The 16,247-nt window shown below is 43.1% G+C and overlaps 1 protein-coding gene across 1 annotated transcript in view; it reads left to right on the top strand.

Annotated features, from left to right (window-relative positions):
* Nucleotides 1-16,247, top strand: part of ALDH7A1 (aldehyde dehydrogenase 7 family member A1) — a 31,617-nt gene that overhangs the window by 12,088 nt on the left and 3,282 nt on the right. Inside the window, exons 6-17 of the mRNA XM_083702387.1 lie at nt 657-789; nt 2,246-2,290; nt 3,285-3,362; nt 4,411-4,508; nt 5,293-5,334; nt 6,587-6,681; nt 10,271-10,355; nt 11,514-11,620; nt 12,050-12,166; nt 14,219-14,316; nt 14,499-14,572; nt 16,122-16,197. Coding sequence (XP_083558513.1) covers nt 657-789; nt 2,246-2,290; nt 3,285-3,362; nt 4,411-4,508; nt 5,293-5,334; nt 6,587-6,681; nt 10,271-10,355; nt 11,514-11,620; nt 12,050-12,166; nt 14,219-14,316; nt 14,499-14,572; nt 16,122-16,197 — 1,048 coding nt within the window. The remainder of the gene's footprint in view (nt 1-656; nt 790-2,245; nt 2,291-3,284; nt 3,363-4,410; nt 4,509-5,292; nt 5,335-6,586; nt 6,682-10,270; nt 10,356-11,513; nt 11,621-12,049; nt 12,167-14,218; nt 14,317-14,498; nt 14,573-16,121; nt 16,198-16,247) is intronic.

A 16,247-nucleotide genomic window follows, 5' to 3' on the forward strand; every position in this document is an offset into this window, starting at 1 on the left:
TTCCGTGTACTGCTCTGGTTCACCAGAAGCGGCTTAGTCAGGTTGGCCACATGACCCGGAAGCTGTACGCCGGCTCGCTCGGCCGATAAAGCGAGATGAGCGCGCAACCCCAGAGTCGGTCACGACTGGACCTCATGGTCAGGAGTCCCTTTACCTATTGAATTAGGTTTGCGCTCAGTGCTGAAACCTGGTTTAATGCACTCAAACCATTCTCAGGCTGGCTTGTTAAGCTAAGTAGAGTCTGTGTTGAACCAGCACCTCTGTTTTGAACACAGCAATAAGCTCAGATTATATTAAAAGCGGAACTTTACCGAGTCACAGTCGTCCTCTGAAGTATGCCGGAGGAGAAAAGGAGGGAGGGAGCCTGACTCTTTACTCAAGCTGGTTTTGGGCTTATCCGCTTGCAGAGCTCATCCTATGCAAACAGAGCTATTTTGTGCTTTGAGGCGAAGGGCTCTGCCGTCCGATTATTTACTAAAATAAGCTCAGTGCCTAAAAAAACTATCACAATAAGCTTTACGACACAGTGTGCTTGTGGGGATGGAATTTGGCTAATTCTTGTGTACACTTGAGTTCCTTGGATAATGAGAAGGATAAATAGAATAAATGGAATTCTGTGCTCATCAAATGTCCTCTGCTTGGCTTTTTATTTGCAGGGCCTGGGCATGCCTTAATAGAACAATGGAATCCTTTGGGATTAGTAGGAATCATCACAGCTTTCAACTTTCCTGTAGCAGTTTATGGCTGGAACAACGCAATTGCAATGGTCTGTGGCAACGTCTGCCTCTGGTAAGTCGATCTGTCCTCCTTTATGATGACGGTTTTAACTGGTGGCCTCTAATTTAGCAATGGGCACTGCGCCGTTTGAGTATATTTCATGGTTGTTGGAAAGCTGTGCACTACAGATGCAGAAACTGGGCATTGATGGATTCCAACTCCCATGAGCTCAGTCAGCATGACCAATGGTTGAGGATGATGGGAGTTGTAGTCTAGCAACTGGCCACCTCATGAGAAGAGAAGACTCCCTGGAAAAGACCCGGATGTTGGGAAAGATGGAGGGCACAAGGAGAAGGGGACGACAGAGGATGAGATGGTTGGACAGTGTTCTCGAAGCTACCAGCATGAGTTTGACCAAACTGCGGGAGGCAGTGGAAGACAGGAGTGCCTGGCGTGCTCTGGTCCATGGGGTCACGAAGAGTCGGACACAACTAAACAACAAAAAACATCTGAATGGCCACAGGTTCCCCGACCCTTCCGTATGCTAAGTATTCGCCTACACAGCAGTTCTCTGGAATGTACTTAAAGCAGCGACTGTTTCCATTTCTTTATTGAATCTCTGTTCAGCAGCTAAGATAGTCGCCTAGAACTACTGAGTCATATTTTTACAATGGAAAGATTATGATGCTTATTTGGTTAGGTACCCTGGCTATCGGGCACTTGGGACCAAGTGAAGATGCCGGACATCTCCATCCTCTGCCTGGGGAACATTAGATCTGGGCTGTTTTCACACACTAGAAACACATTCTGTAGAATTCTATCTGTTATATTTTATCTGCACAATCGGAATGAATTTCAGGAACCAAAATGCTTTTTCTGTGCAGCCTGAGCAGGAGGAGTGAATGAGATTATAGTTAATTGTTCTAGCTTATTTTAACTTATCCTACCCCACTGCTGTGCTTGCAGTTGGGAAGAATTTTCTTGCATTATGAATGGTCCACGTCACTGCTAAGAAAGAGATCAGAACCAGCCAATATATAGTTGGACTGCCCCTGGATCAGGTGACTTTTTTTCTTTTAAGTTCTTGAAGTTCCTAAACTAGCTGAAGGTTGTCATCTGAACTAGCCAGATGCTTAACTGAGAATCAATCACAGTCGGTCCATCGTTTGAAAAACAAGACTTTAGAGCCGTCTTGCCCTGAAATGAAAACAAGACATTCCATTTTGGTGACTGTAAGCTTGGTTTAAGGAGCCATTTGGCACGTAGCTTATACATCTGAGTTTCTAACACTGTACCCAAGTCTTAAGTAAGCAAACATTGGTGGGCTGTTACTTAAGAGTTGCATGTTGTTTGGAGTTCTCTCATTTTAGCACCTGGTTAAAATGAAAAGATGAAAAGCTGGTAATCTACTGCTTTAGGTAATTTTAGGTGAACTAAAATGTAGCAGTTTCTTAAAATATCATGCAATGTTCAATTTAAAATAAACAGTTTGGAAGAATAATATTTCCTGGTTTGTTTCCCTCCAAAGGAAAGGTGCTCCCACAACGTCGCTCGTTAGTGTCGCCGTTACAAAGTGAGTTTTCACTTACCTCTATCACTAGAACCTCTGTGCTTCCTTTCTGTCTCTTGTTCATTCTTCTGCATTGTTTTAAGAAGTTGGCTGAGTGCCGCCTTCGCTGCTACTTGCATTCTGGGCTTCTCTGGTAACGTCTGAAATGAGAGGTCTATGCCAATTTCCCTAATTTGGTTGCGTTAGGGAGGGATGCTGACAACAACAACAACAACAACAACAACAATAAGAATAATATTATTATTTCTACCCCACCCATCTCGCTGGGTTTCCCCGGCCACTCTGGGCGGCTCCCAATTGAATATTAAAAACACAATACAGCATTAAACATTAAAACTTCCCTAAACAGGGCTGCCTTCAGATGCTTTTTAAAAGTAGGATAGTTGTTTATTTCCATGACATCTGACGGGGGCGCGTTCCACAGGGCAGGCACCACTACCCAGCAGGCCCTCTGCCTGGTTCCCTGTAACTTCACTTCTTGCAGTGAGGGAACTGCCAGAAGGCCCTTGGAGCTGGACCTCAGCGTCCGGGCAGAATGATGGGGGTGGAGACGCTCCTTCAGGTCTACTGGGCCGAGGCCATTTAGGGCTTTAAAGGTCGGCACCAACACTTTGAATTGTGCTTGGAAATTTACTGGGAGCCAATGCATGTCTCTCAGGACTGGTGTTATATAGTCCCGGCGGCCACTGGAAGGTCATGTATGAGCTGCCTCTTCTCCACATAGTTCCACATCTCATTTTGGGGGGTCTCTACATTTTGGGGGGTCCCTCCAGAACAGATTTAGGGGTTGAATGTTGGGGAAGGAGGGGAAAGTCCTGTTGACCAAGCTGAAGTTGTTCTGTGCATGCTCCAACCTAGCTCTCCATTGAATGTGACCTTTTCGTCTGTGCGTTTGGCAAGGTGATGAAAAGAAAAATCTCACTATGTCCTGCATGTGTTATCCTTTTGCCAATGAACCATCAGGACATCTAATGAATCTTCTTTCTTTGTTTCCTAGAATACTTGCCCAGGTTCTGGAGGACAACAAACTGCCTGGTGCCATCTGTTCTCTGGTTTGTGGTGGAGCAGATATTGGGTAGGTGCAACATTTGTTATTTTTATGCACAGTTTGGGAATATAGTCTGGTGGATCTTGTTAAATCTCCATTAATCTCGTAATGGTACTTTTAATCTACAGTTGCAAATGTTTCCTACTCTATTGACTCATTGCATCAGAACAACAATGAGGCTTCGCTTAAACTGTGACCTCCTTACTAAAGGAAAAACCCATCCCCTTAGTAGACATAGATTTGACACGACCACGCTGTTCCCTGCATATCTGCTTGGAAGTAAATTCCGCTGGGTATGGCGGGGCTCACTCCAGATAAAGGATTGCATTGTGTACCCACTACCACAAATATGATAGCTAGAAATGTCAGCTTCACTAGGAAGTTGAATTTACAGGAAGAAACCACACCTGTCCCTGATCAATCATTCTAAGAGCCATTCTGAACCTTCCTCAAGGTTCAATTTTGCACACTTAAAAGGAATAGCTGTCTTGTGGCAACTTTGGTGTGCTTTCCCTCCAGATACAAAAACTTTCAAATATATGTGCTCCATAATCTTTGAGTGGCAGAGCGGAACGCTAAAGCGGTGGTTTCGAAATTTTACCCCTTGGGCCATTTGAAAATCGCTGGTGGTCTTGGTGACCACTTAATGATCTTTCTTAGTGGACCACTTTATGATCTTTCTGCAATTGCGATAACTTTGGGCTAGATCCGGTATGAATTTTAATTGCGTTTTAGGGCTGATATTTCTTTCAAGTTGTTGTTATTGCTGTTTGCATTCCATAGACTTCTGATTGTCATGCGATCGAATGCAGTGTAGGAAACAAAAGAAGCAAAATGCACACAAGGCATGGGACAGCAGAAGGAAGCTTGTTCATGCTGTTAAAAATACAGACTTTCCTTTAGACAAAGAGCGGAGTTGATGGCTGAGGAGTGTCACAGGAATTATATATTTGATTGGCACAAATGCAACGTGTTTGAGAGTGAAGGGCAGCGCTCCCGCTTCCTCCCACCCTAACGTACTTTCCCATTCTACCTGTTTTGCTGCTGACTAAGAATCTTCCTCTGTCCTCTGTAGCAAAGCGATGGCAAAGGATGAACGAGTGGATCTCTTGTCCTTCACTGGCAGCACCAATGTGGGCAAGCAGGTCGCGATGGTGGTTCAGGAGAGATTTGGTAAGTGGCGTATCGTGATCCAGTATCTCTTCTGAATTCAAGGAGTCTTACAGTTTTCTATGTTGTCAACTGCCCCGTGTTCTTCAGGTGAAGAGCAGTACACAAATTCAATCAATAATAATAATAATAATAATAATAATAATAATAATAATAATAATAATAATAATAATGCTGCTGCAAGTGGAAAGAAGAAAAGAAGAAGAGTTTGGATTTGATATCCTGCTTTATCACTACCCGAAGGAGTCTCAAAGCAGCTAACATTCTCCTTTCCCTTCCTCCCCCACAACAAACACTCTGTGAGGTGAGTGGGGCTGAGAGACTTCAGAGAAGTGTGACTGGCCCTAGGTCACCCAGCAGCTGCATCTGGAGGAGCAGGGAATTGAACCCGGTTCACCAGATTACGAGTCCACCGCTCTTAACCACTACACCACACTGGCTTTGGTCCAGCATAACTCTTCCCAAGTTCTTACAAGAAGCATCATGCACAAGTCCTTTGCATGCACATAAAGGAATTCTGAACTGTGGCCTGCATTAAGGTTTTCAGCTTACCGAAGAAGCTGCTTTTTAAACAACAACAACTTTGACTCTCTTCTTCTTTTGTGATCCTCTTTATTTATTTTGTCCATAAATTTTATACACTGCTTGGTTGTTGTTTTTTTATTTTTTTAAAAAAGCCCACTCAAAGCGGCAAAGTCATTATGACAACCGGGCGTGAGGAGGGCATATTCCTAGCTAGGAATTGTGGGTAATATTCACATGGCTTACTTCTTTTTTATTTCAATAGGACGGTCTCTGTTGGAGCTTGGTGGAAACAACGCTATTATAGGTAATTAATATTTTCATTAAACGTTAAAGCCGGTCTCTGGCTGAGTGAATGCGCATGGCCAATGGCTTTGCTGCAGGTACTTAGGATTTTCCTGGAAATTTGAGTCCACATGGTTGACTGAAACCCAGGCTCTGCTTTCATGATGAGCTGCTGGTGTTTGCATTTAAGAGGGTGCTCAAAATCTGTTTTGAAGTGGCACTTAATAGCCTTTCCTTTCAACTTCACTCCACCAAATGAAGGTCTTTTGCTTCATTTGTTACTTGCCACATTCCTGCCCAAAAATCCGCAGAGTCCTCTTTGGCCTCCTAATGCCAGCGAATAAGATTCCATTGAAAAAACTGGGGTACCCTTGTTTTTCTTGAGCATAAAGTCGGGGGTCAGATGGCACCTCCAATTGCTTTGTGGCCTTTGCTACAGTTCCAGATCAACGGTGGGTGCAGAATGGTTGCAGAGCTGTTATATGTGGATTGGAGTTGCAGTTCAGCAGCATTGAGAAGGCCAGAAGTTCCCTATAGAAGACGTTTTCTTTATCTTTTTTGTGCAGTGTGTGTTTTGCACTACCCAGTTAAACTTCACTGTGTACCTGTCTCACCAGATCTACAGGGAACTGGGCGATAGTCCTCGGCTCAAAACAAAAGGGGGTTTTCAGCTGTTACTCAGAGTAAAAATTAGAGTTGAAATCAGTGGATTGAACTTAGTTATGTTTGATTTTAACTACTACCTAGAAGTTTTTTTTAATGTGTGCTGCTGTTGGCAATTCTGTACTCTGAGTCCTTTCAGGTGTTTTGCTACTGCCTATAAAGGCCAATGAATGCTTTCAGAATCAAAACCTGCTTCTCTCTTCCCTAATGCTTCTTTCTTTTTTGAAATCATTTTTATTTGGTTTTACAAGTACAAAGTTATAAAAATCCACACACAGAGATTCCTCCCAATCTCGGGACTTTCCCCCACGCCCTCCATGGAGTCCCATTTTGAACATTTACAACTGCATATTCTTCCATGCTCTTAACTTTTATATCAATCCATCTTGTCCATGGTATTTGTTACAAGTGAAATCAAAATCCTGCCAGTGTTTCCATCTGCTTACAGTGGTCTCCTAAACAACTTATAAAAATTTTCCCATTCTTTTATAAAGCTTTTGTCATCTTGGGTTCTGAGTTTTCCAGGCATCTTTGCCATCGCTCTTCCCTCATGCTTCTTGACTGACTGCTCAGACTGTCTCCCCTTTCTGTATCTTCTCAATGCCTTGCAGTCTTCGAAGATGCCGACCTTCAGCTGGTCATTCCGTCGGCCTTCTTTGCGGCTGTGGGGACAGCAGGCCAGAGATGCACAACTGCCAGAAGGCTGGTAAGAAGCGCTGGGATTTCTGTGTCTTCTCCAAACGCCTGTTTGGATGGTAGTCGGACGCCTGCAGTGGCGTTAGGAACAGTTGTGGCTTGTGCCCAGGGTTAGATTTAGGTTTGATGAGGCCCTAAGCTACTGAAGGTAATGGGGCCCTTTATATGTCCAGCTGCCCTTTGTCAACAACAAATTGTTCTTTTTTTGTGTTGAATATATGCTATATGGTAATTTATGGACCTAATAGGTATCTAAAGCCATTTGCACATAACAAAATACAGTGGTACCTCTGGTTACGAACTTAATTCCTTCCGGAGGTCCGTTTTTAACCTGAAACCGTTCTTAACCTGAGGTACCACTTTAGCTAATGGGGCCTCCCGCTGCTGCCGCGCGATTTCTGTTCTCATCCTGAGGTAAAGTTCTTAACCTGAGGTACTACTTCCGGGTTAGCGGAGTCTGTAACCCAAGGTGTTTGTAACCCAAGGTACCACTATATGTATTTTAATATTAGATAACAGGTACAACAGCTTGACCTACATTCAGCTGTGCTGCACTGCAGTCTGCAGCCACATGCTACATGCTGCCATGCAGCCAGTCCATGCAGAATGCAGGCACCCGATATATGGAAATGTGCAAACCAGTGATATTTTAGGGAGCAGGCAAGCAGGCAGGGCCCATTACTTCCATCATAGGAGCCTACACAACCCAAAACACTGTTGCTGTATGTAGGTTGTATTTTATTTGTTTTTCATCTTATATTTTGGAAATGTACATCCAGATTTTTTTCCCTTTAATTTTTTGGGGGGCCCCAAGAGAGTGAGGCCCTAAGCTATAGCTTGTTTATATTTCAATCTGGCACTGCTTGTGCCCGTCGGGGCTGGTAAGATGGCAGGCCAATGGCTTGGTGGAGCCAGAGTCCAACAATAGACAGAGCCAGGTAGTTATCGCTTTGACCCCCTCTTGGCCGTCCTCCTTCTTGGAATTGTGTAAAGGGTGACACTGCCACTAAGGAGAAAGAAGCGAGTAAAGTCTGACTGACGACGGACTGAGCTTGGTTTGTCCTAAGGCAGGCAAAGGCAAATGGCCCTCCAGATGTTTTGGGACTACAACTCCCATCATCCCTAGCTAACAGGACCAGTGGTCAACGATGATGGGAGTTGTAGTCCCAAAAACAGCTGGAAGGCCGAGTTTGCCTTTGCCTATCCTAAGGTATCAGCCTCCACCGGTTGGGAGCGGCTCTTGTGTTTGTGTGTGCCTGTTTCTCCCCTTCTCCTGCCTGAGCAACACAATATCTGTCCAGTTCCAGGAAGGAGTTGTCGTCTGTGTGCATCAGGAGTTTTAAGCACTGCTCACTCTATAACGGTCTGACTACCCGTAGAAACTTTTCAATGATGGACTTCCTATTGGCCGCCCGTTCTGCTTGAAGGGAGTTCTTTCGCTTGAAACATAAAAAATTAGAAATTACTTGAAAGAAAACAAATAGGCCTAGGATTAAATTAATTATAATTAAATAAATGGGATTTAGAATGTTAAGAAAACTGAATAAGATGGACTATGACTGGAAATTGTTTTAGTTTAATAATGATATTGGAAAGCTGTTACTTTTAACTACAAGGAAACTCAGAAGGGAGGGACTTGAGGAAGTCAACCAAGATGCTTAAAAGGTTGGATTTGTGAAGAATTAAGTTTGTTGTTATTGTTTATCTGTTTATTGTTCCTCTTTTTAAAAAAAAAAGAAAAGAAAAAAGAAACTTTTCAATGAACCATTACGTAACTATTAGGTATGTTCCTGTGGCATTATTATGTAATTTATGTGAAAATACTCCACATCATAATGTTGGAGTGCTCCGTTTGTTGTCGTTCATGTATGCCTTCCATCACCATTAATATAATAATAATAATAACAATAATTTATCTATTTATACCCCGCTCACCTGGCTGGGTTTCCCCCGCCACTCTGGGCGGCTCCCAACAGAATATTAAAAACACGATAAAACACCAAACATTAAAAACTTCCCTAAACAGGGCTGCCTTCAGGTGTCTTCTAAAAGTCACATAGCTGTTTATTTCCTTGACGTCTGGTGGGAGGGCGTTCCACAGGGCGGGTGCCACTACCGAGAAGGCCCTTTAGCAAAGAATGGAACCAGAAGAACTCTGGTTAATTCTGAAGCGATTATCTTTCTTTAAATTTGTCTCCAGCACAGTTTGGATTGGTGCGGTTCTGTAAAAATGATACATTTCCCCCCCCCAATCTTTCAAGCATTGGATCAATTTTGTTTGCCAAATGAGCCATGCTTAGCCAACAGATCACAGGCTTCATAGCAGCCTGGGGAAAATCCCAAATGCTCTTTTAATACTCTTTTTTTTTATTCCAAAACCATTAGTTCTAAACTCAAAGGGGGATTTTTGTAGAACAAGATTTCCCCTCCTTCCCCCCGACCTGTCTTCCAGATCTTCTATGGAGGGTCCTTAAGCTTTTCAAGGTGTATTTTGGGATGTTGGAGCTGCAGGAGGAGAAAGGAAAGACCCGTTCTATTAATGGATGTCTGCTTGTGCGTGATGTTTGATGTCTCCCATTATTACTGCTCGCTTTTGAAATAAGGTTATTTAAATTCTGATCAGATCTCCCCAGTTCACAATGAATAGGAAAATACAGTTCTGAATTGCAGGCTTATGCAAATGAATAAAACCCAATAGGTGAAGCAGAAATGTTGGCACATCTCATTTAAGTCAGCAGTTACTTAAAACCTCGTGGGCTTTAGAGAGATTTAGGAGAAGTACCTAGCTTTCTCTTGATTGTGCACAGCGAAATAATTCCACGTTTTTTCCTTAAAGACCAAAATGTGCACTGGATTCTAAGTCTTCGATTAAATGTTTTAACTCAAAAGTGCTATTATTTGGCTTTAGGCAGAACGCAGATGTTCAAATTCTGTTTTATGGTTTGCCAGACCAATTGCCGCGTAAAGAAGAGCCCTTTGTATGCAAAAGTAACTGGATTCTAGGGCCTTTCGCTGCTGCTGTTTGAATATGTTGGGCTTTGTTAATTTCCGCTTTAAACGTCTTGGCAATTTTACCCCGAGATGGTGGAAGAATTTGCCAGCTCTCAAAAACGCCATCTGGTTGAGAAATAGAATGTGCATTTCTCAGTATGTATCTGGTGAGAAAGAGGAACTTGCCATAACTTAGTTTGATATTGAGGACATCATAAAAATGGAAGTACTTTACAGTCATATCTTGGTTTTTGAACAGCTTAGTTCTCTAACGCTTTGGCTCCCGAACACCACAAACCCAGAAGTGAGTGTTCCAGTTAGCGAACTATTTTTGGAAGCCGAATGTCCGATGGGGCTTCCACGGCTTCCGATTGGCTGCAGGAAGTTCCTGCAGCCAATCAGAAGCTGCACTTTGGTTTTTGAACATTTTGGAAGTTGCACTTTAGTTTTCGAATGCTTTGGAGGTCGTACTTCCAAGGTACAACTGTATTGGCATTTTCAACATTCGGAACAAACTTTTAGCAGCCCTGCTGCTCTCTGAAGGACCTTGGAAGTTAGCGCCTCTGTTGCCAATCTTAAACCTATTTTTTCTTCTAATGTTTTCTTAGTTTTTGCATGAAAGCATCCATGATGAAGTGGTGGAGAAACTTGTGAAGGCATACGCACAAGTCCGTATTGGAGATCCTTGGGACGGTAAGAGCTCCTCTTTGCTCTGGGAAGAATTCCGTGGTCGTTCTTGGTTAGCATTGGAGTTTGGGAGAACTGAACAGTTGCCCACTTCCCAAACTGCAATTTCGGGGGCGGGGGCGCTTTCTTCATAGCTCTTCCTCTGCCTTACGGGATTACCTGTGAGGTGTCTGAGAAGAAACTCTGTGCGCACACGTGTGTGGGGTTTTTGAACTACCCAAATGCCTTGCCCAAAACGTTGCTTCTCTTACTTAGGAAGGAGAAGTTGCATTTTGGCGCAAGAAAATTGCTTCAAGCAGCTCCAGCTTGGGCCAAGCCTAGCTAATCCGAACTTCTCTCTCTATATATGTATATAATGCTTGAAGATGAAAGCCCAGATGACCATGTTGGCCCCCAAAAGAGGACATGTCCGGGTTTCCGCAAACATATGGCAACCCCGTTCCTCCCCACCTAAGCTTCTTGCCCCCCAGCCAAGTGAGCCCCGATACCGTTCTCGCGAGCTGGAGGGACTTCTTTAAACGGTTCGGTGGAGGCAAGGAAACCTTTTTGTGCCCCAGCTGAACAAACCACTTTGCTGTTCTGTTTGCGCGAAACAGCGGGGCTTCTTTAAACAGCTCAGCAGAGGCATGGAAGCCTTTTTCTGAGAAAGCTTCATCATAGCTAGAGGAAAGTTCCTGGTCTGCGCCTGTTCTCTAATATATCTCATATATATATCTCTAATTAATAATAGTAACATAACTTGTTCCTCCAATTTAATTCACTCTTATAAGCCTTAATTTTAACTCCCCTCCCACCCTTTCTCTGGTTTCGTATCTGTTGTCTTTTTGACTGCATTTTCTTACTTTACTAAATTATGTTCATTACTTTTGTCACGTCTACGGCTGAGTATTTCTTTCCCCTGGTCTGTTACACTTATTTTCTTGTTATAATATTTCCCCCATATATTCTTTATATCATGTCCAGCCCTCTTTTAAATTCTTAATTGTCTTTTTTTTTCCGAGAGAAGAATGGCCCCTTAGAATATTGGAATATATAGAACTTGGCGGCATAAAAAATAGATGAAGAAATATAGTGCAGTTCTCAAGACAACACAGCGGTAGGCATTGTGGTAAATGTGAGCTGTGGGCCCTGCTCAGATATACACTTTTCTTTTCTTTTTTGCAGCAAACACCCTCTATGGCCCTCTGCACACCGAGCAAGCGGTGAAGTTGTATGTCGATGCCGTGGGTCAGGCCAAACAGCAAGGTGGCTCTGTGGTCTATGGTGGGAAGGTGATTAAACTCATAAATACTTGTATATCTCTATATATTTTCCCTACAATTACAAAAAAAAGTTAAAGCTGTCATCTTGAACGTGTTTCTCCCAACAATGGTACACTTTTTGTTTCTTGGAGGATAAAAGCTGCTTGCAGGATGGGTCATTGATTAGTTTTATTTCTGATCAGGGTTTTTGGATGACGGATAATTTTAAAACAAAGCCCCACCGTAAAGCCTAAAAGGTGAAATTCCTTGGTAGTCGTACTCTGAATGCACCCACTGATATCCATGGGCTTTTCAAAGTTGATGGGGAATCGGCTGTCTTTGTGAGGTTACGAGTTCTGCTGAAAGCAAGCCGTTTTAGTGAAATCGGGAATTTTATGTATGACCTGTCTTGCCCGAAACCAACTGGTGCCATTTTCTTCTCCACCTTTTCCATTCCAGGTTATAGATCGTCCCGGAAATTATGTTGAGCCGACCATTGTGACCGGCCTTCCACATAACACGCCAATTGTGCAGACGGAGACGTTTGTCCCTATTTTGTACGTGATAAAATTTAAGGTAAGTTTGGGTGTTAAAGACTCTCTTTCTTTACATGTTCAAAGGTGGTAGCGTCATGAAGAAGGGAGGGGAAATGAATGGCCCATAAAAATGGTGTTGAATTGCATGAGTCAGCCTCCAAGTATTGGAAACCTTGAAGTCCTTTCAAGTTTTGATTGGCAGCTGGCAACAGAACATCGAGGTGGTGTATTTTTAAGATGATATTTATGCAGGGACATTTGTCACCAAATGGTGTTAAATATGTTGGCCATAGCATGGCTTGTGCCAGGCAATATATATATTTTATAATAATTTTTATTAGATTTTCTGTTTTACAATTTCAAATAAACATTTTACAAACAGTAAAATATCCAGTGACTTCCCTTCTTCTCCTTTCATGGTTCATTTTACATATCCCATGTCCCTGTATATTTTACTATAACCATTCAAATCAGTTTTCCACTTCTACATCCATCAAAAATTATTTATTCTGTTGAATTTATCTTAATGCTGCCAGCATTTCAGCTGTATATAATTATAATCCATATATTCAATAAATGTTTTCCAGTCTTCTTTAAACGTGTGTTCTTCTTGCTCTCATATTCTATATGTTAAATCTGCATATTTTGTCAAATTGCTAATCCTCTTTTGCTGGGACCTCGCTCACTTTCCATTTTTGGGTTAACAAAACACGGGCCGCAATTTTCACATATAAATAACCTTTTCTGACACCTGGGAATTTCAGTCTGGGTTATCCCCAACAAAAAGGATTCTGGTTTTTTTTTTTGGGGGGGGGAAGTACTTTTAAACATTTTTTTCAATTCATTATGGATCATTTCCCAATACCCTTTTACCTTTTTACATGTCCACCACATGTGAAGAACGTTCCCTCCGCTTTGTTACATTTCCAACACTTATCTGATTCTCTTTTCCAACACTTATCTGATTCTCTCAAGTAGATTAGCTCTTCTCTTAGCTAATCTACTTGGAGTAGAGTACCATCTATGAATCATTTTCAAATAGTTCTTTCAATGAATAACATGCAGTAAATTTCAGGTCACTTTTCCAGAGGTTCAGATCTATATTGTGTCCTGTATCTATTGCCCAGTGTGTCATTGAAGCTTTAACAAGCTCTTCTTTCGTTTCCCATTCTAATAGAAAACTATAAATTTTAGACAAAAGTTTATCCTTATTTTGCAAGAGTTCTTTTTCAAATTGTGAGCTTTGATCCAAAAATCCATTCTTTCAATCTAATTTAAACATATTGTGTAACTGGTGATCTTGCAACCAATCTGTAACCCAAGGTTTTCCTTGGGTTGTGTCAGAGATTTTGGGGCATCCTTAATTTTCCTCTCTGGAAAACCAGAGCTCAGGGTGAAAACTCTTGAGCTCCAACACAAAAGCAGGAGGACTATGAAAAAGGAAGAACTGTTTTTGGGGAGGATGGAGCAGGGAGGAATTAGAATGGTACTACTCTCACAAAACAACAACAGGAGCATTAAAAAAAGAGTAACATAACGGATAATTTGGAAAGGAAGGGTGGGCTGGAAGAACAGGGAGCTGAGAAGCAAAGGAAATGAAGAAAATACTTTTGTCCGAAAGAACCCTTAAATGTTCAGTCCTCCAAGTCAGAGACAGAATTTGAAAAACCACAAAGAGCCACATGAGACAAGGCTATATTCCTCCTCCAAGTAAGAGGGCTTGGAGAGTCTGGAAAATCCTTCCCTTCCCTCATTTATATGGAGACGTTAGTTTCATGTCGAACAGCTGCAGTGCCATGTTCATTAATAATAATAATTAATAATAATAATAATTTATACCCTGCCCATCTGGCTGGGTTCCACTCTGGGCGGCTCCCAACAGAATATTAAAAAAGCGATAAAACATCAAACCTTAAATACTTTCCTAAACAGGGCTGCCTTCAGATGTCTTTTAAAAGTCAGTTATTTGTTTCTTTGACATCTGATGGGAGGGCGTTCCACAGGGCAGGAGCCACCACCGAGAAGACCCTCCGTCTGCTTCCCTGTAACCTCACTTCTCAACTCATTTAACAATGTGCACTTTTATTTCCAGACGGAAGAAGAAGTCTTCGCATGGAACAACGAAGTAAAACAAGGTCTCTCCAGCAGCATCTTTACCAAAGATTTGGGCAGGATATTCCGGTGGCTCGGGTATGGCTCTTCCCGTTTCTGTGGACAGAGATGGGGATATTATATGGAGGGCGGGGTATTTACATCTGCTTCAAACATTGCCTAGATGAAATCTCCAACTCCAGATTCGTTGTTGGAGATTGCTCCTTCTGGAGAATTGAGACTTACGTCTGCTTTGATAATTGATTTTCCTTTCTTTCCAGGCCAAAGGGATCAGACTGTGGCATTGTAAATGTCAATATTCCAACCAGTGGGGCTGAAATTGGAGGTGCCTTTGGTATGTCCCCCCCTCCCTGCTCCCCAAAAAATTGTTGAATGCTATTGGACCTACAGAAAGTTCCTAAATTTCCATGCGGGTCCATAGATAGGTGTGATCATAGTTCACAGATGACCTACACAATTGCGTCTGCTTTGGGATCACTCCAGTCTCCCAGCTTTAGTCCAGGGTATTGGTAGCGTATTTTCATGTACAGATTGATCCTGTCTGCCCCACCCCACCCCACCCCATGGTCAGGCTGTAATAAACTGGGCACCATCTAGAACAGTGATGGCCAAACTTGGCCCTCCAGCTGTTTTGGGACTACAACTCACATCATCCCTAGCCAACAGGACCAGTGGTCAGGGATGATGGGAATTGTAGTCCCAAATCAGCTGGAGGTCCAAGTTTGGCCATCACTGATCTAGAAGGAAGGGCTTCAGAGTTAGACATACATCAAACGCAAATGTTCCTATTTTATTCAGCGCAAGTCAAAAAGATGCCTTATTCCAAGTTTTGGAGTAATTGTTGGAGTATTTGGAGTACAGTGGTACCTGGGTACTCGAACGGCTTGGCTCCCTAGCAAATCGGCTTCTGAACGCCGCAAAAGTGAGTGTTCTGGTTTGTGAACGTTTTTCGGAAGCCAAACATCTGACGTGGCTTCCACTTGGGTGCAGGAAGCTCCTGCAGCCAATCGGAAGCTGCGCCTTGGTTTTCAAACTGTTTCGGGAGTCAAAGAGACTCCTGGAATGGATTAGGTTCGAGACCCAAGGTACCTGAAGTGGTGCTTCAGGTTAAGAACAGTTTCAGGTTAAGAACGGACCTCCAGAACGAATTAAGTACTTAACCCGAGGTACCACTGTATAAGGTTTTCGTTCTCTAGTTGGAAGAATGTACTGAATATTGCTGGCTTCACGATGGAATCCCTGCTATCATGAGAGCTGTGAATTTGAGACAACGGGCATTTTCAGGAGGATAGAGGATGCTGAGATTGTTTAGTTTCAGGGAACTGACATCGGAGCCAGAAGTGGAGGCAGGGCTCCCAAGCGATGCCGGAGAAGGGCCAAGCAGGGAGAGAGGGAACTCATCGGCTGGGGAAGGAAATCAGCGTAACACCAGGGATAAAGGGGGGCGGATGGGGGAATCAGAGAGGAGGCTCCAGGACTCTTTGCCGGAGACCAGCGGGGAGAGCAGAGGTCCTCCGCAACCCACACCCACCCTGTGCAGAAGACTTCCACGCAGGGAAAGTAGGCGTAGACTTGGCGTCAAAGAACTTCTTTGCTGGAAGAAGTTCAAGAAACGCGCACTGACAGATTCTGCTAGCGACTGAACAGCCACGAAGTGAAGGGCTGTCCAGCCAGGAAAGGTTTAACCAGGCTACCTAGGCAGGAGTGGCGGCAACTTACGCATGAGCAACCCCATATAACCATTACATTTAGCCTTCAGTGAGGACAGGAAAGAGGCCGAATGTTTCTATAGTCTGTCTAGATAAGAGCTTCTTTGAGAAGTGCAAAGAGGCATTCCTTGGTTTTCAAACCTGCAACATCTCTTCCCACCCCCTTCTCCCTAGGCGGTAATAAACACACTGGAGGTGGAAGGGAATCTGGCAGCGATTCGTGGAAGCAATATATGAGACGATCCACTTGGTAAGAGCTCAGGGGTTATGGCCGTGTAAATATTATCCGAGTTGCCCTTC

The sequence above is a fragment of the Podarcis gaigeae genome (genome assembly GCF_964106915.1).
Source record: "Podarcis gaigeae genome assembly, chromosome: 11".
NCBI lineage: Eukaryota > Metazoa > Chordata > Lepidosauria > Squamata > Lacertidae > Podarcis > Podarcis gaigeae.